We start from the raw sequence: 27,119 nt of genomic DNA, 5'->3' as shown, positions 1-27,119 counted from the left end.
TCCAAAAGAATGGAAAGCAGGGACTCAGCTACGTGTACAATGCACTTCATAGCAGTATCATTCATGACAGCCAAAAGGTGGAAGCAAATAGTGTCCTTTGATGGAGGAATGGAGAAATAAAATGTGGTCTATCCATACAATGGGATATTATTCAGCCTCTAAAAGGAAGAAATTCTGACACATGCTACAATGTGGGTAAACCTTGAGAACATCACGCTCAGTGAAATGAACTAGTCATAAAACACAAATACTGTACGATTCCACTCATAGAAGATTCCTAGAGTAGTTACATCCATTGAGACAGAAAGTAGAACAGGGGCTGCTGGGAGGGAGGATGGGGAATTATTACTGAATAGGAGGGCAGAGTTCTGTTTTGCAAGATGAAAGAGTTAGATGGGTTGTGGCAATGGTTGCACAACAACGTGAATGTACTTAAGGCCACTGAACTGTACATTTAAAAATGGTTGAAATGGTACATTTTATGTTATGCATATTTTACCACAAAAAGAAAAGGAAAAAGGAAAGAATCAGAGAATCAGCCAGAAGAAGGAAGGGAGAAGGCACAGCATATGCAAAGGCCCAGAGGCTGCAAGAGCTTGGGAAGTGTGAGGTGCTGCACAGCAGTCAGGGCCTCAGGACTGTGGCGAGGGCAGGGGAGGGGCAAGTAGCGAAGGTAGCCAGTAACACAAGAGCCAACTGTGTTGCCAACTGCAGGTCAGCCATGGGTCAACTCTGAGAGACGTTGCCATGACTCTTGGAATGCCTGAGAAGATGGCCTGTGGCATGTGGCAGGTGCACAATACATGGATGACTAAATCTGTAATGTTTGTGGCTGGCCATCCAGTGCCCTAATCTGAAATAGGGGAACAGGCAGAGCAGAGCAGGCTGGTGACTCACACAAGGTCATCAACCACAGCTGGGTTGAAGGTGCTGAGAGGTTGTTATCAACATTACCCAGACAAGACGGTGGCCAGTGACCTCCCCAAGGCACACAGCAGCCCAGCAGCAAGGCCAGGCAGGGAGGGGTCCAGCCCACATCTCCATGGCCAGCCATCTGCCAGGGCCCCAGAGCCAAGCTGTCCCATGCCTTGCTGGGCTCATCTATAAAATGGGAACAGGGAAGCACTGATATGATGAGGTGGCAGAGGTGACAGCATTGGGACGTGCTTTGAGGACCCCTAGACCTGTGAGCAGGAGTCCTCCTCCTCCTCCTCCCATTCCAAGGTGCTCCAGGGACCCCGCAGGGCATGCTCACCTGAAATTCACCCTTAGTGAACTTGGCATCAGGCACACTCACGAGCTCCTCCTCACCCACGTCGGGGAAGCCCTGAGGGAGGACAGCTGCTGAGACAGAAGCCCCCTCCCAACGCCAGGAGCCCCTTGCTGGGGAGGACTGGGGGGCTGCCCAAGACTGATGGAAGGGGCTCTGGGACCACACCAGGCTATCTGTGCCCCTCACACCCTCCTGCAGGACCTGTGTCTGCAGGACCTGTGTGCCTGGGACCTGAGTGTCCACTCCCTTCTGGGCATATCTCTAATCTCCCTGGAGAGGCCACACGTACCTGGATGTGCCAGAAGGCCAGGACAGCCACCACCATCGCAGTCGTGGTACGGCCCTGGCCGCTGAGGCAGCTGAACACGAAGCCAGTGCCTGGGTCCTTGGAGAGGGAGGCCCATAGGGTCTCCAGCAGCTGGTCAAAGTCCTGGGTGGGGAGAGCAAGGTCTGGGTCAGCGGGTGCCTCCTGGATGCGCAGACCCCAACGGGGCCCCCCGTCCACATGGCAGCCCCATCCACATGGCAGTCCCAGCCACTGTCCTCAGGCCAGAAACTCTCAGGCCCCCAAGCTTGCACACACAAACAAAACTCACCGGAGTGCATGAGACTATGTGCGTGTCAACAGCTGCACCTGTGCAGCTGTAACCACCCTCACACCAAGCACCCGAACAGGACGTGTGAGCCAACACAGTACGCACCTGGGGCTCAAGGTGCCCGCCCTCCACCACGCAGGACATGCACCTGTATGCCACCCCTGTGTACTGCGCCCCTGGGCTGCACATGGATCACTGGCCCTGCCACCCACCTGAGCTGGACCCAACCCTGGTCCCACGATGAGGATAGAGGCCTGACCTCAGAGAAGCCTGGCAGCACACGGCCACTAGGGGGCAGCAGACTGCAGGCAGTGAGAGCCGCGGAGAGATGCGCCAGGAGGGGCTCAGGCAGGAAACGGACCCCATTGCCAGAAACACACAGCACACAGCGACCCACCTACAACACACGCACCACAACACACGCCAGACACACAACGCCACACAGGGATCCACGTCCCGTAAACACACTATAGAGACACCCACAGTCACAGACCTACAGATGCCACACACAAGCATTCCTAACGATCCCTCCACAAACCCTACCACACACACCACACCACTCTCCTAAAGATGGTTTTCCACACACAGCCCCCAACACAGACAAGGGAAACATCACAAACTCCATAAAAACACATGCACACACACAGCCACACTCCACACGCCACCCACACACTCCATACACAGTCCCCAACTGAGACACACACACCACGCACACCATGGACATGCTCACCCTCAACACACACACACACACCCCTTATAACAAATACACGCACACACCTGTAACAGAATACACACACACCCTGATAACACACACACCTATAACACATACACCCATAACACAATACACACACATACACCCTACAACACATAACACATGTACACACACCTTATAACACATACACACACGTAACAGAATACACACCCCGCTAACACACACACACCTATCACACACACACACGTAACACAATACACACACACCCTACAACACATAATAAACACATGTACACACACCTTATAACACATATGCACACATGTAACAGAATACACACCCCGCTAACACACACCTATCACACACACACGTAACACAATACACACACACACCCCCCACAACACATAATAAACACAGGTACACACACACACAAAGCTTGGAAGGGATGTGAATAAACCACTTGGGCCAAATAGGAAAAACCCCAGGAGACCATCCCTGGGCCCCATAGGGAAGCCGGGGCCGTTTCATTCTCCCAGAGCCCAGGCCAGAGGGGAGGCAGGGAGGCCTCCCGTCCTTCCCCAGAGGCCTCAGCCTGAGCATCACCCTCACCTCCTCTCGGGGAGCACCGAAGTCCGGCATGGGGATGCGGTGGTAGGTGAGGCCGGGGCAGGTCCTGCGGTGCTGGCTGAAGACCTCCTGCGTGGTGAGCCAGGTCTGGAACCTGTGGGTCAGGGGACCCTCCTTGCCCGGGGGAGGCTCACTTAGATGGGCCTTCAGCTGGGCCTCCAGGGTCTGGGGAAGGGCAGGAGGGAGCACACAGGCCACTGGGGCAGGCTGTAGGCTGGCCCTGGCTTCCAGTCCCATCCCTGACCTTCCAAGCCTCAGGGGTCACAACCACCCCCAAAGCCAGGCAGGTTACCAGAGCACTTTAGTGGGAATCCTGAGTTGGCCACTCCCTGACACTGCTCCTCCCGGGGCCTCAGATTCTCTATCTGTATACAGGAGCATGGGGCCTTCTGAAGACCCTCCCAGGCCACTCCCCAGAAGCCTCGGAGGAAGGGGTGCCTAGAGGGCAGGGGGCCTCACCTCCAGCTGGTCAGGAGTCACAGGGGGCCCAGGCCGCCGCAGGCTGTGGGTGTGCCCGTCACACTCCAACACGGCCTCCTCCCTCAGGCTCACCCAGACGACCTTCCGCAGCCTCCTCTTGGCATCTGTCAGGTAGGCCAGGATGCTCCCCAGGGCCTGGGCACGGGAGGGCCGGCAGTGAGCCCTCAGCCCTCCCTCCTCAACCCCACTGGGGGACCCAGGCCCCTAGGAGAGGTCACCTTGGCGCTGGGCTGGGCTGTGCCGTAGATGGGCATGCGGGGCACCCGCCGGAAGTTGGCCACATCCATCTCTCTGACAGTGCTGAGTGCGTCCGGGGAGACCAGATCGTCCTCCCGCTGTGGGGAGAGCACTGAGCCTGGGACCCACAGCAGCCGACTGCAGCCGCAGGAAGGGTCAGGACCTGGCCCAAGGCAGGTAGCGGGTGGGGTGGAACCCGAGCTTCACAGTTTACAAAGCACTTGGAGCTTCCCCCCAGCCCTGGCAAGATAAGCAATGGTGCTCACTCTCCAGACCAGGAAGCTGAGGCTCAAAGACAAGAAGCTGGAGGCAAAGATCCTAGAACCCTGCCCAGAGCTCTTGGGTTTGAGACTGAGGAGAAGGTACCAGAACAGCGGCCAAAGCTGCAAATACTTGCTGGGGCCTAAGCATGACCCCATTCTGCTCACAAGAGGATCCCAACACCCACAACCTCTCTTGTTCACCCGCGAGTACAATGCTTACCCCAACCCCACAGGAATCCAGTGTTCAGGGGCCAGGGCCAGTACACAGCCATGCCCACTTCCCCGACTGCCAGTCACACTCACCAGGGAGCCCTCGGCAATGAGGTCCCTCGGAGCCACAGGGCCTGCTGAGCTCAGCGTCACGGGCAGGCGGTACAGCTCAGGGTGGGCACACAGCCAGCGGCTGAAACTGAGGGCAAAGGCCAGCGGGTACTGCAGCCCGAGGCAGAGAGACGAGGAATTCAGGGGCACAGGGCCATCCTGAAATCTCCCTGCCCACACCATGGCAGGGGAAGCCCCAGGAGATAGCCAACATGGTCCGGGGCAGGGACAAGGGAGTGGCTGAGAGAAGACCTGGACATCTGGTGTCCTGGCTAAGGACAGAAACGAGGGCCCAGGGGAGAGAGGTGGGGCCTTCCTGTGCCCAGCTGCTCAGGGAGTACTCCTGAATCTGGGTCTCTCCTGGTTTCCCTTCCCTCCCCGGTTCCTTGCGGGGGGTCTCCCTCCACAGCAAGTCAGTCACTGCAGTGGGGAGGCTGGAAGAGGCCAAGGAGGAGGGGACATGGGTCTGCTCCTCCCGGGCCCCACCTGCTCATGAAGGTAGTAGTTAAACAGGATCAGGTAGAAGTACCGCTCCAGGCTCCGCAGCGCCCTCTGCCAGATGCTGTGTCGGCTGCCGCTTCCCTGAGAGGGAGGACAGGGTGTTAAGGAAGGGCCTGTCCCCATCTTGTCCCTGTCCCCATCCCTGCAAGGGCAGGAGTTAAGCCTTGGAACTCTCCAGAAGACAGTCTTCCCCTCCCTTCATGACACAGTTCTGCCAGGCTGGAAGTTCTTCTAAGTGTCTCACCCTATCCCAGTTGCTGTGGTTATCTGCGGTCCGGGGAGATATGTGGGTGACCACACCAGGCACTGTGGTTCTGGGTGCAGGGTTGGTCTCCCCAAGCAGGCTCCCAGCCCCGAGACAAGCAGGGGCTCCCTCACTTAGCTCCAGCGACCCCCAACAGGTCAGGGTTGTGCACCCTCTGTGTTGAGGAAGACAAGTGTGTGAACACCCTTCCCCGAGCCAGAGGCCCTCCCTTAAGAACTGGAACCTGGAGGGGCTCACGCCTGTAGTCCCAGCACTTTGGGAGGCTGAGGCAGCCAGATCGCTTCAGCCCAGGAGTTCAAAACAAGCTGGGGAACATGGCAAAACCCCATCTCTATAAAAAATACAAAAATCAGCCAGGCATGGTGGCACATGCCTGTAGTACCAGGCACTCATGAGGCTGAGGTGGGAGAATCGTTTGAACCTGGGAGGGTGAGTCACCAGTGAGCTATGATCTCACCGTTGCACTCCAGACCAGATGACAAAGCGAGACCCTGTCTCAAAAAAAACAAATGAAAAAAAAAAAAAAGAAGAACTGGGGTCTCTCCACAAGAAATACAAAGACCCTCACAGCAGTGCTCCGGGGAGCCATCCTAATTACTCCTAATTTACAGAGGGAACCGGAGATTCAGAGAAATGAGGTGACTTCCTGAAAGTCACACAGCTGAGAGCAAACAGAGCTAGATTCCCCATCTCCTGACTCCGGCCCAGCTTCCTCCGCATGGTGGGTTGTCTGAGAGAACCCCAAGGGCCCTCGGATCTCCAGGTTCTCCTGCTGGGTCAATAAATACCCTTTGGAAGGCAAGTGAGATTCAGAGAGGCCCTAAGAAGGGCCACGCCCTTTGGTGAAATTTAATCCCATCTTTGGGAATCTCCACCAGGGGTCGGCAAACTTTTTCCACAAAGGGCCAGACGGTAAATACTGTAGACTTTCAGGCTTCAGGGTCCCTGCTGCAGCTACTGAACTCTGCCATCCTAGCATAAGAGCAGTCGTGGGCCAGTACAGAAGAGAACAGCAAGACTGTGTTCCAGTAACACATTTACAGAGGCAGGCGGCAGGCTGGATTTGGTCTAAGAGCCGTAGTTTGCTGATGCCTAATCTAGACTAAGGGGAGAAAGAATCCTAAATACACAACAGCCTTCATTTTCATGAAGCTGCTCAACAAAGAAGTATTTACACTGATGGGGAACTGGAGCTACTCAATTGTCCAAGAAGAGGGGGACTGTTTAGTAAATCACAGCAGGGGTGACATTCCAGGGACTCTGGCAGGCTCTAAGTACTGTATGGGATTTTTTTTTGGTTTGGGTTTTTTTGTTTTGTTTTGTTTTTTGAGACAGGGTCTTGCTCTGTTGCTCAGCCTAGAGTGCAGTGGCGCGATCATAGCCCACTGCACCTCGATCTCCTGGGCTCACGGGATCCTCCTGCCTCAGCCTCCGTGATAGCTGGTACTACTGGGCAAACACCAGCTCCCTGGTAGTTGGTACTATGGGTGCCACCACACCCAGCTAATTTCTGTATTTTTTGTGGAGACAGTATTTCACCATGTTGGCCAGTCTGGTCTCGAACTCCCGACTTCAAGTGATCCATCTGCCTCAGCCTCCCAAAGTGCTGGGATTACAGGTGTGAGCCACTGTCCTTGGCCTTTAAAAAATATTTTTAAAAAGAAAAAGATCCAGTGTTTTGGGAGGCCAAGGCGGGAGGATTGCTTGAGGCCAGGAGTTGAAGACCAGCCTGGGCAACATAGCAAGACCCCATCTCTAAAAAAGTAAGGTGTGGTGACATGCACCTGTAGTACCAGGTACTCAGAAGATTGAGGTAGAGCAATCCCTTGAGCCTAGGAGTTTGAGGTTGCAGTGAGCTATGACTGCACCACTGTGCTCCAGCCTGGGCGACAGAGTGAGACCCTATTGAAGGAGAAAGCAGACCCTATTGAAGGAGGAGGAGAAAAAAAGAAGAAGAAAGGAGAAGAAGGAGGAGGAGAAGAAGGGAGGGAGGAGAGAGGGAGGAGGGAGAAGAGAAGAAGGAGGAGGGGGAGGAAAAAAAGGAGAAGTAAGGGTAAGGAGGAGGAGGAAGAAAAGGCAAGGAAGAGGGAGGGAGGAGGAAGAGGAGAAGAAGGAGGAGGAGGAGGAAAAGGAGGAGAAAGAGGGAGAAGGAGAAAGAGGAAGAAGGAGAAGGAAGGAGGAAGGAAGAGAAGGAGGAGGAAGGAAGAAGAGGAGGAGGAAGGAAAAAGAGGAGGAGGAAGGAAAAAGAGGAGGAGGAAGGAGGAGGGAGAAGGAAGAGGGGGGAGAAGGAAGGAGGAAGAGGAGGGGGGAGAAGGGGAAGGAGGAGGAGGGGGAGGAGGAGGAAGAGGAGGAAGAAGGAGGAGGAGGAAGAGAAGAAGAAACAAGAAAGCAGCAGCAGCAGCCACCTCTGTGGCTTTTAGATTCTTTCCATGCGATGTATGATACAAACACTATCAAGCCCACCTCCTTTCGCTAGGGCATGGGTACAGGGTCTGCTGAGACATCCTAGAGCCATAAGTCTTTCAGAAGCAGCCAGCTGGACCAAACCCCAGTCTTCCCAAAGAAAAACTAGGAGTTTTACTAGTGGGAGGCCATGAGTGGCCTGGGGAGTATCTGAGTCCAGGGGCCCCTGCAGCCCTGGCCAGCAGCCCCTTCCTCCGTCCTGTTTATTCTGCAGCTGAAGGGACCTGGTCAGGGAAAGTAAACTTCCCCTCTTCCTTGTCCTTCCTGCGGGCCCAGCCGCCCTATCTCCCCTTCCTCTGAAAACTGTTCTTCTCATGGGAGATGCAGCAGCCAGAAAAAGTCAGTCTGAAAGAAGCCAGTCAACATGCCTAATGAAATCAGGCCGCGGGGCTCACAGGGAAGCAGGGTGCTCGCACATCCTTCCATGCCTCACCTGGGCTGGGCTCTCCAGTCGGATACCTTCTAACTTCTTCTGGTTTTCCAAGACCACTTCTTTCAGGTCATGCAACTCGGCACAGGCAGAGATGGCTCTGTCCACCTGGTGCCAGGGACCAGGGCAAGGAAGAGGGAGGTGGGGGGGGCGGTGGGGAGCAGGGTCAAGGCAGAATGGCAGGAGAAAAGAGAAAAGAGAGGGAAAGAAAAAGATTGGCAGAGAGGTGGGGGAGGGTATCAGGGAGGAAGAGAGCCCCGACCAGTGAGAGGAGTGACCGTCCCCTCCACCACCTCTGCCCCAGCCCCTTGCCGTCCCTAGCTCACCTCCTCCACCATCCTCCTTCCCTGGGACACCATGCGGAGAAAGCTCTGGATCAGCTGGAACTGCTCCATGGGCAGGGGCTTGGCCTGTGTGGGGGCAGCCCTGTCGAGGCAGGGGTCAGTACATTAGCAGGGCTCTTCCAAAGGTCTCACACAGCCACCTGCCTGCTGTCTCCGCTCATATGGCCGCTGGGGGACACCAGACTACAAGTTCCTTCTGAATCACGTTGTGGGAAGCAGGGGACAGTTCCCCAACTAGGGAAACTGAGGCCCAGAAAGGTCAGGTGACTTTCTCCAGCTCTCCCAGCAAGTCTTACGGCAAACCAGGAAATGAACCCCAGATGCCAAATGTCCAGCTCTGGCTCTGGGCTCCTAGACATGTCCCCACATTGTGGGGCAGCCTGTCCCCTCCTCAGCCCCACAGCCCTTCAGGATGCTGGGCCCTGGGCCACTCACTCTGGCTGGGAGGTGATCCCACTGCGGTGAAGCAGGATGAGGGTGCCCAGCACCATGCCCAGGTTGGTCCTGCCCACGCCCATCTGGCAGCTGAAGACGAGGGCTGGGGGAGGCCCGTGGGCATCGCAGAGCTGCAGCAGGCTGGGGGTCTCCTAAGAAAGACCATGAGGATCAGGCCCCAGTGAGGCCAGGAAGTCCTGGGCTGAGGCCTGAGCAGCGGAAAGCATGCCATCAGCCCACCCTGCCCCACCATCTGCAACAAAGTGGGCTCCAGTAGGTGTCCCGGCCTCATCTGCCAAAGCCACAGCCTCATCAGCTCCGCCTGCTCCCTCCCCAGGCCTTGGAGGAGCTCAAAGAACTGGAAGTGAGAGCAACTCCGAGGGCATCAGGCCAGTATTAACACCTCCTGCGAGATGCCAGTGGAATAAGATAACGTCCTAAAGGGGGCTGGACAGAAACTCTGCCAGGACTCAGGAAATGTCAGTTGAAGAGTCTATAGGGCAAGAGTTGTTAGCTCCAAAGAAATGAGGAACTGAGATCTAGAGTGGTGAGGCGATTAGTCTGGGGCCACACAGCAAATTGGCAGCCCAGCCACGGCCAGCAGCTAGACCAGTGGTCAGTGATGGGCTCTGTCATAAGAGACTACACAAGCACACACCTATACACAGGTACACACACACAGACACACACAGACAGGAACACACAGATACAGACACTTAGACATGTACACACACTCCCCAGAGACACACACCAAGGCGCTGACACACACAGACATATACACGGAGACAGACACCACCATACGTCCACCCTGATGTGCTCACACACACAACACAGAACGAGGGCACCTCCGTGGGGACGACTCTCAAGACTCCTCCCCCGTGCCCGCCCCACTTACCCGGAGAACACTGACAAAGGCGTCCAACTGGGCCTCCAGGGGACTCCCTTGCTCGGGCAGAGGCAGGCGGTGGTACCTGCCAGGTGAGGGAGAGCGGCCCATGGGGCAGGCACCCACTCTGGGAATCCCCCTCACTCCCTATTCCCAGGCACTGTTTGGAAACGGGCCCCACCGTGGGAGACATGGGTGGGGGGCACTCGGCCCAACCTGCAGATGGTGAAACTGAGGCTGCAGCTGGGGAGCAGGACCTGCAGCACCCATGGCCGGCACGTGGGGCCAGGGCTGAGGGCGGCTCCGTGGTACCTGTAGGTGGGCTGCAGGAAGAGGGGTCGCTTGTACACCTCCTCTGTCACATGCACGTCGTCCTCACCACGGATGGCCACAGCGTGGGGCTCCCCCTGCAGGTCCTCGATGTTGTGGTACACATGGTATGTGTTCTCACTCAGCTGGGCAAAGTCGTGGATCTAGAGGGAGGTGTGGGGGTCAGAGAGCCATGCCTGAACTTCAGGTCCCTCCCTGAGTGTCCTGGCTGAGAGCTCTGGAGTGACCAGGCCATGCAGAGGCCACAGGCAGGCTTCTGCTCGCGCCCCCCACCCCGAGGGAACTACATGGCCAGAGGTGCTCTCTATGCCCTTCCTGGGAGTTCTGAAGGAATCGGGATGCCCACACAGTGGCCAGGCAGGAGGGCTCTGCCCAGTGGGTGCAGGAATTCACAAAGCCACCAGTGCCAGGATGGGGGAGGTGTGGTCAGCTAAGAGCTGGAGCTGAGGGGAGCAGAGCACACAGGAGGCCTGGAGGGGATGGGAGAGGGAGAGAGCTGGGTGCCGGCACAGCCTTGGTTCCTGCCATGAAATTTCTGGGGGCACCGGGACTCCACACTCTATTTACACACCTTCGCAGTGTGTCAGCTGTCTCAGAGGCCTCCACAATTATGGAAAACCAGGAGGACAGAGGATCTTGAAACAGGCCCACAGACCCACCGAGGGAATTGACTCAGAGCCTCGGGGCTCTCAAAGAGTTGAACTGCAGCCTTGGTCCTTCTGGTCTAGTGCTCTTTTCACTCGCCCAGAACCCCCACCCCTTTTTTTTTTTCAGATAGTTTCACTCTACAGCCCAGGTTGGAGTGTAGTAGTGTGATCTCAGAGCTCACTGCAACCTCCACCTACCGGGTTCAAGCAATTCTCCTGCCTCAGCCTCCCGAGTAGTTGGGATTACAGGCATGTGCCACCACGCCCAGCTAATTTTTTGTATTTTTAGTAGAGACGGGGTTTCACCATGTTGGTCAGGCTGGTCTTGAACTCCTGACCTCAGGTGATCTGCCCTTCTTGGCCTCCCAAAGTGCTGGAATTACAGGCATGAGCCAATGCACCCGGCCCACCAGAACCCTTTCTAAATAAAGACGTTGAGCATCAATGAGAAAAGCAGGGTGGGAAAGGGGCAGAGGGAGAGAGCTAGAATAGGAAGTCCTTCCTCTGGCTGCCTGTAAGCCAGCCTTGCAGCCAGCCACTCACCCAAGCAGGGCACAACAGTGGGGGAACATGGGCCAGTAAGAGCAGGTAGCCTGGCCCCAGAAAGAGCATCTGCAAAGCTGGGCTGTGGGCTGGGGTCTCCCACACACTGCACTGGTCCTCACCTCTTTCCGGATGGCCAGCTCCAGGCTCTCTACCTGGACCCCAGGTCCAAGGCCCTGGAGATTCTCATGAAGGTTCTGCTTGTCTCGAGGTGTGTAGGACACGAAGTCCTCATCTGCACGCAGGAACAGCACAGGTTCCTCCCGCAAACAGAAGATGACACACTCCTGCCAGGAGCCCGACGGGGAAGGAAGCCATCACCATGATCCCGCACAGACAACCGCACAGACACCCACACCACTGCCCCACCACAGGGCCTCTGCCCAAGCTGTTCCTTCCTCTTCAAGGGCCCTGCACCCCACGCCATCCCTGCAACCTGAATTCTACCCAAGAAGCAAAGCTCAGTCCAAATGCCACCTCATCATGACCCTCCCGGTCAGCAGTGACCCCTCCCTCCTGTCAGGGCCAAGAGTCCTTCATCTGAATCTCCTGGCATTAATTCCTGCTTTGTATTATTAATGAGTGCATCTTTTCCCCCTTGATGGACCACAAGTTCCTCGTAAGCAAAATCATGTCCTGGTCATTTACATGTACCCATAATTCCTAGCATGATGTCCTGGATAAATCAGGTGCTTGATGAATATCAGCTGAAGAAAAGAATGCCCCATGACCATGCAATCATTCATTCACTGAGCACCATACAGGCAGAGGGAAATGTGTGGGCAGACGGTCCCCTTGAGGAACTTATCATCAAGATAGGAAGATGGGACCTGTGCACAGCCCACACCCCCAACCCATTCTGTCTCACTCAAAGCCTTTCCACCTTAACCCCAGGGTCAATTCAGATGCAGCTGCACCCAAGAAACCTACAATCGCAGCAGAGCCTCAGCCTGTGTTCTAGGGACACGCAAAACCCTGCCTTGACATCCGGCAGGTAAGAACAGTCCTTAAAAGCAGGCACTTGGGAGTTTAGCTGCCCGGGTTTGAGTCTTGGGGTACCACTCATGAGCTGTGTGACCTGGAGCAAGTCACTGAGCCTCTCTGGGCCTGTTTCCTCCTCTGCAAAATGAGAGACAAACTGCCACTCCATCACAGGACTAACGTCAGGACGTAAGTGTTAGCGGTGATCACCATTCAGCAAGCTGTCAAATTATGAGCTGGCTCCTCCTGTCACCCGGTCATGCCCCCTACTTCCCCTGAAACTCCCAAGTAGGGTCTATGAAGGCTTCTGACCTTGTGCCCCGCCATCCACTCAGGACATGCAATCAATATCTACCAGAATTTCCCAACCAGACCAACCGCAGTGACCATCCTGGCAGGCAGGGCCTGGTCCAGGCCACCACCCTACCTCCCCAGCATGCAGCAGGCCCCTCCAGCGCCTCTAAAGCTGCCCCTCTGAGGTGGGGCCTGGCTTCTGCCTGGGAAGTGACATGCTTACCCTATGTCCGTCCTTCTGGAGTTTCTGGAGGACCCGCCTGAACCCTGAGAGGCTGGGCTGTCCCATGCCGAACACAGCGAGTCCACCCTGCACCTGCCGGAAGTTGGGGGCCCCACAGCTTCCCACGGTGCCCAGCATGTCCATCTTCTCAGTGACATCTCGCACCAGAAAGTAGCGACCCTGGCAGGGGAAAGCCACAGGAAGGTCACTCAGATGGCTCAGGGGTATTTTCTGCAGATGGAGCTCTGTTCTGGGCTCCAGGGGACAGGGAGAGGGGAAATAGGGGCAAGAAGAACATGATCCTGCCCTCAAGTTGCCTGCAGTTCATGGAAAACATAGGCACAATATATAACTCTCTGTGATCTGGGGAAGGGTGTCATAAAGTGCAGGAAAAGGAAAGACAGCTCCTCCAGAGGGGACATCAGAGAGGGCTTCCTTCGTGTGGGAGGTGACGTCTGAGCCAGGCCTGGAGGAAAGAGCAGGGAGACGCTCTCCAGGGGCAAAGCTGGCTCTAGGGTAGGAGGTCCCCTGAAAGGGGCTTTTGTAGGAAGGCAGAGCTGGGAAACCAGGAATCAACCAGAGGACCACAGTGTTAGCTCCATCCTAGGGCCCTGCCAGTTCTGAAGATGGGCAGAGAGATGGGGAAAGTGGGGGAGAGCCAGAGGGAGGTGAGGGAGGGAACTCATGAGAGATAGGGGTGGGAGGTGGCGGGTGGGCTGGCATGGTAACGCCTGAGCTCACCTGCACCAGGTAGTGCTCAGGGGTGGCGTCCGAGAGCCGGCCCAGCGTGTAATGAGCCTTGAGCAGCTCGTCATGGATCTGGAACTCCTCCTTGCAGTTGTACCTGTGGGGGGCAGAATGGAAACTAAGTCAAGGAACCTCCATGGTCAAGGCCAGCTCCACCCTCACAGAGCCCACGGCAGGGAAACCTCTGTGGCTACGATTTGTGGCAGAGACTGCCTACTGTCCCTCAACATCCACTCTTCCCTTCTTCCTCAACAAGAGAGCCCCAGGGCTGTGACTGGGGACTGAGCCACCCAACTGAAGACTACATTTCCCAGCCTCCCTTGCAACTCATTGTGGTCACATGATTGAGTTCTGGCCAATGAGATGTGAGGAAAAGTGTGCAAATTCCAAGCCATTCCCAAAAAGAAGAGGTGCCTTCTATTTTGTCTTCTCCCCTTCTTCCTGGCTAAAATCCAGAAGTGATGGCAGAGGTAGAACATCTTAGATCATAAGAGAAAGCCACATGTTGAGGATGTTGGAGCCATGAGGGAGAAGGGGCCTGGATGATCACAGAGCAGCCATCCCAGCCTGGACATCCTCCTGGACTTGCATGTAACAGATGAGCTTCTGTCCTGAGGAAGGCATCCTATCTGGGTTACTTTGACAGCGGCCTAGCCTGTACCCGGAAGAAGACAACATAACTGGATGGTCCCTCCATCAGATTGTGTCGGAGGGACAATCCCTACACTGCTAACTCCACACACAGCGAGGTGGTTTAGAATGCAGGATTGGGGCGTGAAGCCCAACTCCACCCACCACTTGGTAACTCTATAGCTTTGGACAAGGAGCTCAGTTTCCAGGAATTCCTACTCCCAAGACTGTCCTGAGAATTAAATGTGCTAATGATTGTAAGTGCTTAGCCCAGTGCCTGGGGGCACAGAAAGCTTTTATTAATATAATTGTAGTTCTACCTCCACACAGGGCTATTTCAAACAAAACCCACAGATAAAAATCAAGATTTCTGCAGATGCTAAACCAGGCAAAAGTCCCAACCACTCAAGCAAGATTTACTGTGCCCTCAAGACACAACAGCTCCCTTGCTGATGATAACAATGAATATGACAGGGCCTCCCAGAGTTCATGATCTGATGTTAGGTCCTCTTGACAAAAGAAGTGCCTTTTGGAAAGGCAGGAGGTGGAATGGGTGGGGCAGAGGAGCACTAGAAGAGGCCTGGGTTCCCACTCCAGCTCTGCCTCCTTGCCACGTGACCCATGGGGAGCAAGTCTCTCTACCTCCCTGAAACCCAGTTTTCACATCTGAGCTAAAATGCATTAGATCAGGGGTTGCCATTCCTTTTCTGGAAAGGGCCACACAGTAAATACTTGAAGATTTGTGGGCCATACAGTGCCTGTTGCAACTACTCAATTCTGCCATTGAGGTCCTAAGCATCCACAAATACTGTGTAAGTGAAAGGAAGTGTCAACATTCCAATAAAACTTCATTTGAAAAAAACGGGCCACACTGGGCCTGCAGGATGTAGTTTGCTGACCCCTCTATTGGATGATCTCTAGAGGTCCCTTCCACTTCAAACATTCTACACCCCCAAAAAGGGCTGCATTCATGGCTGGCTCCAGGCCCTAAGCACAGCGCCGTGTACAGGATTTTTACGGCTGGTCAGCAACTGTTCTGAGACACACCGCTTGGTTAAATATTCTGAATGTCATCTCTGCTTATGTTAATAAGGAAACTGAAGCCCAGAGAGGGAAAGGGACTTTGCAAGGGCAAAGCCAGGCCTGGGGCACGAGTCTCCATGCTACCTTCAGGCCCCGAACCACCTTTGTCATCTGTCAGTACAGAGACTACATATCAAGTCTCTTTTATATGACATTCCTTTTCCTCTCCTTATCAGAAGGCCAAGAATTGATTATGATGACAGTTTTCCTGGCAGGCCCCAGAGCTGGCAGGCAGGGTTTATCATTCCCACCCTCAGGTTTCCTTACACAGAAGGGCCCATCTGCTAAGTCTCTGCCAAACTTTGATGTGCGGAACACATTTAATTCCTAGCTAGTCATCTCCTGCTTCCTGCTTCCTGCTTCCTGGAAGACCCAGAGGAGGGAAGCACAGTGGGCAGAGGTGTGGAAAGTACAAGGCTTCCCAACGCACCAGGAGATGGATCCAATGTCCCCTTTATCTTCCTGTCCTCCCCAGCACAGCTGTCCAGCACCCACCCCTTCCTCCAAGCCCCACAGGGCAGACAGGGTTTCAGGGCCCACGTCATGACCTTCTTCCTCTGGACGCACGCAGTATGTCCAGATCTCAGAACACCAGAACACGCTGCCAGAACAAGCCCTGATGGGCATCATTAGGATAGCCGACTAGCAGCTTCCAGCTCCTTCAGCCCAAGGCCCTTCAACAGCCTGGTGTTAGCCTCAGTTTTGAGCTGTGATTATTGTCGGTGAAAAAGAAATCTCAATTTCATCCATCAATTACATAAACTTCTTTTGAAAATGTTAAGCCAAAAATTATTTTCAAAGGGGGTTGCCCCAGCCACGCCTCCTCCTCCGCATTCCCTCACACTGTGGATGTGGTGAGTAGCATGGGCTCAGAGACCCATAACAGAGACCCAGTTCTGCCAGGTGCATGCAGTGTGACTCCCGATGAACTGCTTCATCTCCCTGGGCCTCAGTGTCATCATCTGTGAACCTGAATCCAGCCTGCACATGTTAAGTGCTGTATGCCACTGTACTCCCAGGTAAGTCCCCCTGCCCACCATGTCTCCCAGGGACATGGGCACACTCCCCCTGCCACTCACGTGATCACGACAGGGGCCACCTTGTTAGGGATGATGGACTTGGCCTTGCTGTTATGCAAGCTAGTGGTCTGGAAGGAGTGGACACTGAGGGAGTGCCGACCGTCCATCGTGCCGCTGCCCTGGAGGCCCTCAAAGGGGATGCCTGCCGAGACAGTCTGCTGGGCTGTGCTGGCCGTTGTACCCATAGTCTGCTGGCAGCCTCAGGACCCCAGACCTGTAGAATAAGAGGGTACGCAGTGAAGGAGGGGACAGGAAAAGCCACAGCAGGAGACCTGAGCCACCTCTCGCCCTCCATCATACAGAGGGAGGCAGTTCACTCTGCAGCTGGAGACACAGGGAGGCTTGCCACCTACACCCTGGGGCCCAGAAGATCACATGCTCACAGAGTGCCTGCTCCATGCCCGGCCCTTTACCGATGCTTTGGGGGAGTCATGGACGTAGAGACACATAAAGATACAGTCCCCAACCCCTTTAGTTTGTACTCCTCTGGTGAAAATGAGACAGAAAGAGGTGAATCATCCACAGCAGGCCAGGGCCTAGAGTTCAAAGTGACTGTTTCAGGTGGTATAGACAAAGGCCAGACCTTCCAGGCTAGGAGAAGCAGGAAATGTCACCAAGAGAGGAGAACCAGGGGCAGATAGATGCAAAGAGGGAAGTCAGAATTGGATTTGAAGGCTTTGGATGGGAATGGATACAGGAGGACATACAGCCACGAATGTCATAAAATAAGGCCAGGGAAGTCCAGATTAGGTGAGCTCTCAGCAGATCAAGTGTTCAAAGAAAATACCAGGCCCCAAATTCAACATCAACATCAATATCTGAATTGGTGGCCGGGAGTGATGGCTCATGCCTATAATCCCAGCACTTTGGGAGGCCGAGGCAGGCAGATCACTTGAGGCCAGGAGTTTGAGACCAGGCTGGCCAACATGGTGAAACCCCATCTCTAATTTAAAAAAAAAAATACAAAATTAGCCAGGCATGGTGGCACACACCTATAATCCCAGCTACTCAGGAGGCTGAGGCACGAGAATCACTTGAACCCTGGAAGTAAAGGTTGCAGTGAACAGAGATCCAGCCACTTCACTCCAGCCTAAGTGACAGAGTGAGACCCTATCTCAAAAAAAATAAAAACAAAAATAAAAAAAATCTGAATCAACATCAATATCCTCAACAGGCACAGCTCCCACCCCACTTGAAGAATGCCGGGGACCCTCGGGGATTCGGCAATCCTCCTGCAAGTCTCCTTCCTAAGGAAATACTTGAGGATGTGTGCACAAAGTGGGTACCAGGATGTTTTGTTGACTGGGGTGTTGTTTATAATCACACAACACTGGAAACAACCTGCAGCCCGCAGCAGAGGATTTGCTGAATAAATAATGAGACAACTATAGGGTAGAATGTTAAACAGCCATTAAAAAAATCATATTGGCTGACACGGAAAGACATCTAGGACACAGCAGGTTGCATAGCAAGTGCGGGCACAGCCCCACCTTAACTCATGAAAGGGCGTCAGGATGAGTCCGAGAGACAGACACCGGGATACTAGCACGAGTTATCTGCAAGTGATGAGATTATGGACGATTTTTATTTTCTCCTTTTTGCTTATCTGTATTTTCTAATTTTTCTCCTCCAAACATTGGGTAATATGGTTAAAACCTATTTAAAGAATAAAGGAATGGCTAGGAAAGATGGCTAGGACATCTTTTAAGGGCTGGTCAAGGGATAGGGGAGTAGTGGCTCAGGAGTCCAAGAGCCAGAGCTGCAGAGGAGGGAGGGGGCTGGGAATTCCACAGGGACAGAGGGCGACAGAGAAGCGGGACAGAGGCTCAGGGAACTTTCTGGGAGCTCAGTGGCCACTGGCCCTACATAGTACTGATGGTCCAGGATTGGGGATCAGGGCAAGCTGCCCTGCCAGCCCGCCACCCCTTGACTCTGCAGAAACACGAGGACAATAAGCATCCCTAGAGCACAGCAACCTCCCCAGCTGCCCTCATCAGGCACAAGCTGCTCCACATCAATAGGGACTGTCTGCTCCCAACCATCCACACTCCCCCCGGGCCTCCCATAAGCAGCAGCATCACCTCAAGAAGTGGAAGGTAGGGTCATGGGGCCAGCATGAAGCTGGGGTCAGGTCAGTCTGAAGGCTGAGCTCACTGTCCTTTCTTCCCCAGGTCCTGAACCAGAGCTCTAGTCCCCAGGTGGGTGCTCCCCAGGCCTCCTCTGCACCATGCACTCAGACTCCTACCCTAGAGCCACCTCCCATTCAGGGACTCTCGGAGAGAACAACTCCAGACTCATTGGCCTTCCCAGAACCTTCTCAAACAGGCACCCATCCCTCTCCAGTCTGGAAAGATCCCTCCACCCCCACCCACGCCTGTCACCCTTGAAAACTCCCAGGAGCCTTGTGATGGCTTCGTTAACATACACACCTTGTGTTTATAAGAGCCCCATCTCCATGGTGCTCCACACCCTAATTTCTCCCTCCCCTTCTCTCTCTTTTTGGCAAGGGTGGAGGGAATGAGCCTCTATGTTTCCAAACAGAAAAACAGGCAGATCAGAGAGGGGAAGGAGCTCCACAGTGGCCCCTCACTGGCCAACAGCAGAGCGGAACCTTCTGTCCACCTCACCAGCCCTGGCAGGCCCCAACAGCCCTCATCAAACTTTCCCAGACCCCTCCCAGCAGCCTGGGCCAGAAAGACATGTGGGAACAGCCTGGAGAACAAGGGCTCAGGGCAGCTCTCCCGAGGGAGAGGATGGGCAGGACACAGAAGTGTCTGCAGAAGGCAACAGCTGGCCACAGCCTCAGGCCAAGGCCGGGCATCAGGGCCTGTCCCCACAGGGCTGGGATCGGCCTGACACCTCCGCCTCTCCTCCCCTGCCTGCCCCCGGCTCCAGTTCCAGCCACCATCACCTCTCATGGGCTCCAAAGGCAATGACAGGCTGCAGCTGGTGCCCTGTAAGGGTGGTCCAGAGACGACACAAGTGTTCACAGCTGCGGGCCGCAGGGGTAGAACAGGCAGCTAGGGGTGGGAGGAGGGCAATGTCCTTTGAAAATCGAGCCCACCTCCAAAATATCTGGGGGGGGGCAACCCCAGGCTTGTCACACTGTAGCTCTCACCCTGAAATCTCTCTCAACTCTGCCAGAAAGAACCTCGCCAGCGTGGGGCCTTCCTCCTGCTGGCCACACACTGAGGGGCCTTGGGCCACTTCCTTCCCCTCTCTGGGCCTCAGTGTCCACAGCCACTGTAAAATGATAGTGAAGGGTGGGATGGTCTGAAAGCCCCTTCAGCTTCAGGGGGATCTGGCGCCTCAGATCAGTGGTCCTAGTGGTCACAGCACTGCTGTCGCCTGCCAGGGACAGGGGTCAGCAAAGGTAGGGGTGAGGTGGGGTGCCTAGTGCTCAAACCTCTGCTAGGGAAAGACAGGGCGAAGTGGGTTGGGATGAGATGTCCCTGCATGGTTGGTGAATGGTTTATGCCTTTATTTCCTGTCTTCTAACTCTCCTTTTGTCATAAGTGAGGGTTGCCTCTGCAGGGACAGTGGAGTGTGAGGCAGTGCCCCTGGAGCTCACAGCCATTTTCACATCACATCACAGTGGGATCTGGAGATGTCGCTTATGATACCACTCTTCTAAACAACAGTCATTATCAGACCCACCAGGGACCACGTGAGCCCCTGGTCCCCTGCCCACAGACACTGGGCTGATGCACCTGGCCAGCTTCGAGTAACTCTGTACCTGGTACTCTTAAACCACTCCCCACTCCCACTATGGGTCCTCACGATTCAGGTTAACTCAACAAGCTTGGAGAATCCTAGCGATCCTAGACAGAAGCCTGACTGTGCCTTATAAAACTAGCTACAAAGAAGCTGCAATTACATTTGCGAAGTGGGATTTGCAATACTTGGGAAACCTCGAAACAAAAATATCACAATGGCCTGGGTGTCCACCATGCGGGGCGCGGGCCTTTCCCTCAAAGACACTCCCCAGTTTAACAGCCCCACTGAAGCTGAGCCACTGCAGCCTTGTCACTGATGAGTCCTTCAAAAGAAAAATGTAACCTTAATTTGCCTAATGGGTTATCTTATTAGTGCAATAATACCTAAAGACAAATATTACCATTTGTTTACTGTTTACTTTTTAAACACAATGTGTTTAAATATTTTGATAGTTCTCTCAATGAAACATATTTACTTTGTAACCCCGCATATTTTATGTATTTAAAAGCATTCTGAGAAGGAGTCCATGGGCTTCTGCTTGGGGGTCCTTGGCACAAAAAAAAAAAAGAAAGAGGAAACCAGCCAGGCTTGGTTCGTGCCTGTAATCCCGGCACTTTGGGAGGCCGAGGTGGGCAGATCACTTGAGTTTGAGACCAGCCTGGCCAACATGGCGAAACCCCGTCTCTACTAAAAATAAAATTAGCCGGACATGGTGGCGGGCTCCTGGAATCCCAGCTACTCGGGGGGCTGAGGCAGGAGAATCGCTTGAACCCAGGAGGCGGAGATTGCAGTGAGCCAAGATGGCACCCCTGCACTTCAGCCTGGGCGACAGAAAGACTCCATCTCAAAAAAAAGAAAAAAGAGGAAATCTTGCTTGAAGGGAATAACATTCCCCACTGCGAACACAGGCCCCTCTTCCACCTTCTCTGCTTCTGTTATTAACATCCCAAAGCCCTCATGAAATGCCAGGCACCTTGCTGGATGCTTTTTGTCATACGGATCCCCAGAACCCTATTAGGATGAGGCCTCATTGTGTCCATTTTCAGATGAGGACAGCTGGTCTTTGGGAAGGGGCAACAGTTGATAACTGCCCCTCAGCTTCCTCCCTGCCTCTTTAGACCTCACCCTTCCAGCAAAAGCAGCTCATACTGTCCCCTTCCCTCTGGATCTGAATGACCCCCAACCCCATTCACTCCATTCTCTGTGGGAACACCCTGACGAGGCCTCCCAGAGAGATACACAGCTTCCAACAGACGGTCAGGGACTCCAGGACCCATCTCACCCATGGAAGCCCTCAGTATCCAGCTAAAAAGCCACAGAATCATCCAGGCTGCAGCTCCAATGGCATTTGAGAAGGTCTGGCACACAGACATGCCATTCTCCTGCCTCTCATGGCAGTCAGAAAAGAAACTGACTGGCTGGGCGCGGTGGCTCACGCCTGTAATCCCAGCACTTTGGGAGGCTGGGGCGGGCGGATCATCTAAGGTCAGGAATTCGAGACCAGCCTGGCCAACATGGCAAAACCCTACCTCTACTAAAAATACAAAAATTAGCCGGGTGTGCCAGCAGGCGCCTGTATTCCCAGCTACTTGGAAGGCTGAGGCAGGAGAGTCGCTTGAACCCAGAAGGCAGAGGTTGCAGTGAGTCAAGATCGCACCATTGCACTCCAGCCCGGGCGACAAGAGCAAAATTCCACCGCAAAAAAAAAAAGAAAAAGAAAGAAGAAAAGAAAAGAAAAGAAAGGAAACAAAACTGACCTATGGAGTCCCTGGCAGAGAGGTTACCTCATTTCCTTAAGAGGACTCAAGCTTCAGAAGGTGGAACATTAGCTCCAACTCACCCACTAGCTGCCTGATGCTCCAATGTACTCGCCCAACGAGCCAGAGTGGTAAGCCTCTTGTCAATGGCAGTATTCAAGCCCAGGGGAAGCTAGAGATGCCCATTCTGGGTCCTAGTGTAGGGACAATAGGCTAGAGGTTTAAGAGCCGATTCCTAAATATCTTGGGAGTAGAAGTCCATTGCTTTGTGTACGGTTCTGGTGGAAATGAACCACCACCATTCCAATCTTGGTTTCCCCACCTCGAATCCAAAGCTCACAAACCCCCACTTTCTTTGTCCTTGTCAGGGTGCAGCAGCCACAACCTCCCAGCATGTCAAGCCCAGTGGGCTTGAAAAAGATGTTTGGTAGCTTTTCCAAAGTAGAGTCTGGCTTCTCAGACTGTAGCAGAAAGGTGGCTATCTGACATTGACCCCAGCCACCACGCCAGCCCCGTCCCTTTTTCCTGCCCTCCCTGCCCGCCGGAATCCCAGACCCTCTGGCACGATCCCAAGACCCACCTTAGAGATGCTGAGACCACAGCAATCTCCACAAACAGCTGTCACTGCAGGACCCTATCGCTGCTGAGGCCTAACCACTCAACAGCCCCTGCCCTGTATCCCCCAAAAAGCAGATTCAGAGCTGGCCACATCCCTGAAGGTCATCTAGCTGCTGTGGTCTGAATGTTTTGCCCTTAAAAATTCATATGTTAAAATCCTAACCCCAGGCTGGGCACAGTGGCTCACACCTATAATCCCAGCACTTTGGGAGGCTGAGGCGGGCAGATCACCTGAGGTCAGAAGTTCGAGAGCAGCCTGGCCAACATGGCGAAATCTCGTCTCTACTAAAAATACAAAAATTAGCCTGACGTGGTGGCACACACCTGTAATCCCAGCTACTCGGGAGGCTGAGGCAGGAGAATTGCTTGAATCTGGGAGGCAGAGGTTGCAGTGAGCTGAGATCACGTCACTGCACTCCAGCCTGGGCGACAGAGCCAGACTCTGTTTCACACACAAAAAAGAAATCCTAGTCCCCAAGGTCATGGTATTAGGAGGTGGGGGCTTTAGGTGGGGAGGGGTAATTAGTTCCTGAGGGCAGAACCCTCAGGAATGGGATCAGTGCCCTTATAATAGGGACCCCAGAGAGCTGCCTTGTCACACCTTCTGAGGGATATGGCAAGAAGGCAAGATCAATGAAAAAGTGGGCCCTCATCAGATACTGAATCAATGCCTTAGTCCTGCACTTCTCAGCCTCTAGAACCATGAAACATAAATTCCGTTGTTTTTAAGCTACCCAGTTCATGGTGTTTTGGCATAGCAGCCTGAACGCACTAAAATATTAGGGGCCAGGCGCAGTGGCTCACACCTGTAATCCCAGCACTTTGGGAGGCTGAGGTGGGCAGACTGCTTGAGCCCAGGAGTTCAAGACCAGCCTGGGCAACATAGCAAGACCCCATCTCATTTACAAAAAATAAAAAATAAAAAAACATAGTAAAATGCTCTCTTTCCTCAGATGAGGCAACTGAGGCACAAGAGAGTGATATGCCCCCATTCACATGGCAAGTGGCCACAAGGACAGAATTGGGACTCAGGGCTCCTTTCTCCAGACCCAAGGCTCCCTGGCTGGGCTGCACTGCCTCTGGCCTGAGGCAAAGGGGAAGACTGTGTTGTGAACACACAGAGATGTGCCAGTACGGAATTACGCTAGTCAGTCACTGTGTGTTGGTTGAGAGCATGTGACTCACATGCCTGCCAGGGGGCAGGGGTGGGGAACTCACTGGGGGTGAGATGGGGTTTGAACAGCTGCCTGAGACAGCCAGAGACCCTGAGTGCAGAGAGGGGGACACCAGGAGGGCCAATGGGTGAATCTCTGACTGCAACGTGTTTGATGTATATTATCTCATTTAATCCCAACCCAAAAAAGAGGTGCCAACTCTTAACAACTCAATATCAAGTCAGTTTTTTAAAAATGTGAAGACGTGCAAAAGATCTGAATATACATACAGATGCCAAATAAGCACATTAAAAAGATGTTCAGGATCATTTGTCATCAGGGTTATGCATTAGAATGACAAATTTAAAAGACTGACGATACCAACCTCTGGGGAGGATATGAGTAACTGGAACACACATACACTGTTGGTGAGCAGTGAGAGCGTACAGCCACTCTGGAAGACAGTTTTGTAGTTTCTTACAAACGGAGACATACCCTTCTCATATGACCCAGCAATTCAACTCTTAGGTACCTATCTAGGAGAAATACAAATATGTGCAGAAGAAGACTTGTGCACAGCAGCATATTCATAACAGCAAACATTGAGCCCAACTCAATGTCCATCAGCTGATGAACAGACGAACACAATGTGGTAGATCCACACCATAAAATACCACACAGCGGCTGGGTGTAGTGGCTCTCGCCTGTAATCCCAGCACTTTGGAGGCCGAGGTGGGCGGATCACCTGAGGTTGGAAGTTCGAGAGCAGCCTGACCAACATGGAGAAACCCTGTCTCTACTAAAAATACAAAATTAGCCAGGCGTGGTGGTGCATGCCTGTAATCCCAGTTACTCGGGAGGCTGAGGCAGGAGAATTGCTTGAACCCAGGAGGCAGAGGTTGCGGTGAGCCCAAATTGCGCCATTGCACTCCAGCCTGGGCAACAAGAGTGAAACTCCGTCTCAAAAAAAAAAAAACAAAAAAACACACAACAAAAAGGAGCAAACTACAAATAGACATAACAATATGCGTGAATCTCAAAACTGTCACCAAGAGAAACAAGCCAAGCCCCAGACACTTACACTGTATAACCCCATGAAAACTGCAGGAGCAGAGAGCAGGTCGGTGGAGGAGGGACTCAACTGCACAAGGGTACGTTTTGGGGGATGGAACTGCTGGGGATAATGAATGTGGTGGCCACACAACAGCGTACATTTGCCAATGCTGATCAAACTGAACACTTAGGCCGGGTGTGGTGGCTCACGCCTGTCACCCCAGCACTTTGGAAAGCCAAGGCAAGCAGATCACCTGTGGTCAGGAGTTTGAGACCAGCCTGGTCAACATGGTAAAACCCCATCTCCACTAAATATACAAAAATTTGCCAGGTGTAGTGGCACATGCCTGTAGTCCCAGCTACTCAAGAGGCTGAGGCAGGACGATCGCTTGAACCCAGGAGATGGAGGTTGCAGTGAGCTGAGATTGCACCAATGTACTCCAGTCTGGGTAACAGAGCAAGATTCTGTCTCCAAAAAAAAAAAAACACTTAAAAAGGGAGAATTTCATTGTATGAACTCTACCTCAATAAATCTATTAAAAACAAGATGTGCCTCCGTCCCTTTGTCCCACAATGTTCTCCTCTCATGACACCTTCCCACTCAGCTCCGTAATTCATCGGCTGTGCAACGTCGGCTCCATAACCTCTCTGGGCCTCTGCTGCCACTTCTGTGAAATGGGAACAACAGTAGCACCTCCCTGATGGAGTAGTTGCGAAGGTTAAATAATATCTTGTGGGTAAAGACGTCAGAAAAGGGCCTGGCCAATAAAGGTAAGGTGATACTAGGCGTTTGGGGGACACTGGCCCATTGGCCTCTGAAGCTGGGTGGGCTGTGCCTTGTGAGTGATCACTGAGGCCTGGAAATGTGGCTGGTCCACACTAGGACATGCTGCAAGTAGAACATACATACCGGATTCTGAAGACTAGCTACAGAAAAAAAAAAAAAAAACAGTAAAATATCTCATTAACAATGTATATTAGGGCCAGGCACAGTGGCTCGTGTTTATAATAGCACATTGAGAGATCGAGTCAGGAGGATTGCTTGAGCCCAGGAATTCGAGACCAGCTTGGGCAACAGAGAAACACTGTCTCTAACAAAAATAGAAAGAAAAAAAAATTGGCCAGGTGTGGTGGTGCATTCCTGTAGTACCAGCAACTCAGAAGACTGAGACAGGAGGATCGTTTGAGCCAAAGAGGTCAAGGCTGCAGTGAGCCGTGATCACACTACTGCACTCCAGCCTGGGCAAGAGTGAGACTCTGTCTCAAAAAGTAAAAAACCAAGAACCAAAACAAAGTTTATGCTGATTACATGTCAAAATGATAATCTTTTGATATACTGCGTTAAATAATATGTTATTACAACAAAGTTCACTCATTCGTCTGTATTTGAGGGCAGCTATTTGAAGTGCCACACAAGGCTAGGCGTGCTAGCTCACACCTGTAAGAGGCTGAGGTGGGTGGATCACTTGAGGGCAGGAACTCAAGACCAGCCTGATCAACATGAAAAAACTGTGCCTTTTTGTAAAAATACAAAAATTAGCCAGGCGTAGTGGCGCACGCCTATAGTCCCAGCTACTCGGGAGGCTGAGGCAGGAGGATCGCTTGAACCCAGAAGGCAGAGGTTGCAATGAGCTGAGATTGCACCACGACACTCCAGCCTGGGCAACAGAACAAGACTCTGTCTCAAAAAAATAAAAATAAAGTGCTGCACATGGCTCCTGTGAGATTTCTACTGGGTGGCACTGCTCTGAGTCTTAAGTCCTCTGTGACCCTGAGGACACCTCTTGCTCAGCTCAGGGTACTCAGGACTGAGCCCAGTGCCTGTTGCAGGTAAGAGTTTAATAAATATCTGTTAGAGGCATGCAAAAGCCCCAGAAAGTTGGTGTTTTCATTCCCATTGAACAAAAAGAAAAGTGAGGGCTTGCAAGAGTGGCAACTCTTCACATCCTAACCCCTGGCTGGGGACATAGGGCTTAGGCTCTGTGAATCACGGGCTCTGGGCAGGACACCAGCTGAACCCCACTTCTATCATGCATTAGTCACATTATCTTGGGTTCATGACTTAATTTCCCTAAACTGTCTCCCCAACTGTAAACCGGGGACCACTGGTACCTCCCCTGCTGGACCATATGAAGATGAAATCAGTGAATGTGTGCAGAGGAACACCTGGATGGCTCGACGCACAGCACAGCAAGGGCTCCAACTCCTCAGCTGCCCTCATCTCATCCCCCTACACCACGGCTGACCCTGCACTGAACTCCCAGCAACCGCCAGCTGCCACTGACATAAACCTTCAGGACCAAGACTAGAACTAGGGGCCTCGCCCAGGTGCCATCTATGAATGGCCAGCAGTCCCTGGCTCTCAACCTAGGCAGCCAGCAGGGCAGAGTTGGACTGGGCTGGGCCACAGCAGCCACCCTCCCTTAACAACCA

At 53.4% G+C, this 27,119-nt stretch overlaps 1 protein-coding gene across 3 annotated transcripts in view; it reads right to left on the bottom strand.

The window, feature by feature from the left end:
- Window positions 1–27,119, bottom strand: part of PALD1 (phosphatase domain containing paladin 1) — a 91,199-nt gene that overhangs the window by 26,196 nt on the left and 37,884 nt on the right. For 2 of the 3 annotated variants that reach the window (XM_031652255.1, XM_031652254.1), the window contains exons 2-17: window positions 16,388–16,601; window positions 13,590–13,692; window positions 12,849–13,028; window positions 11,473–11,637; window positions 10,143–10,303; window positions 9,840–9,915; window positions 8,945–9,096; window positions 8,492–8,591; window positions 8,169–8,273; window positions 4,993–5,088; window positions 4,489–4,617; window positions 3,904–4,020; window positions 3,665–3,820; window positions 3,188–3,370; window positions 1,563–1,703; window positions 1,256–1,327 (exon numbers count right to left, since the gene is read on the bottom strand). In XM_031652255.1, coding sequence (XP_031508115.1) covers window positions 1,256–1,327; window positions 1,563–1,703; window positions 3,188–3,370; window positions 3,665–3,820; window positions 3,904–4,020; window positions 4,489–4,617; window positions 4,993–5,088; window positions 8,169–8,273; window positions 8,492–8,591; window positions 8,945–9,096; window positions 9,840–9,915; window positions 10,143–10,303; window positions 11,473–11,637; window positions 12,849–13,028; window positions 13,590–13,692; window positions 16,388–16,572 — 2,121 coding nt within the window. In that variant the 5' untranslated portion in view covers window positions 16,573–16,601. Of the gene's footprint in view, window positions 1–1,255; window positions 1,328–1,562; window positions 1,704–3,187; window positions 3,371–3,664; window positions 3,821–3,903; window positions 4,021–4,488; window positions 4,618–4,992; window positions 5,089–8,168; window positions 8,274–8,491; window positions 8,592–8,944; window positions 9,097–9,839; window positions 9,916–10,142; window positions 10,304–11,472; window positions 11,638–12,848; window positions 13,029–13,589; window positions 13,693–16,387; window positions 17,295–27,119 lie in introns of those variants that run through there. The other variant, XM_021943391.2, reaches the window with a different exon arrangement.

This window comes from Papio anubis, chromosome 11 (genome assembly GCF_008728515.1).
Source record: "Papio anubis isolate 15944 chromosome 11, Panubis1.0, whole genome shotgun sequence".
In the NCBI taxonomy this organism is placed as follows: domain Eukaryota; kingdom Metazoa; phylum Chordata; class Mammalia; order Primates; family Cercopithecidae; genus Papio; species Papio anubis.
Note: the sequence above shows the minus strand (reverse complement) of the source record. Positions and strands in the feature narration are given on the sequence as shown.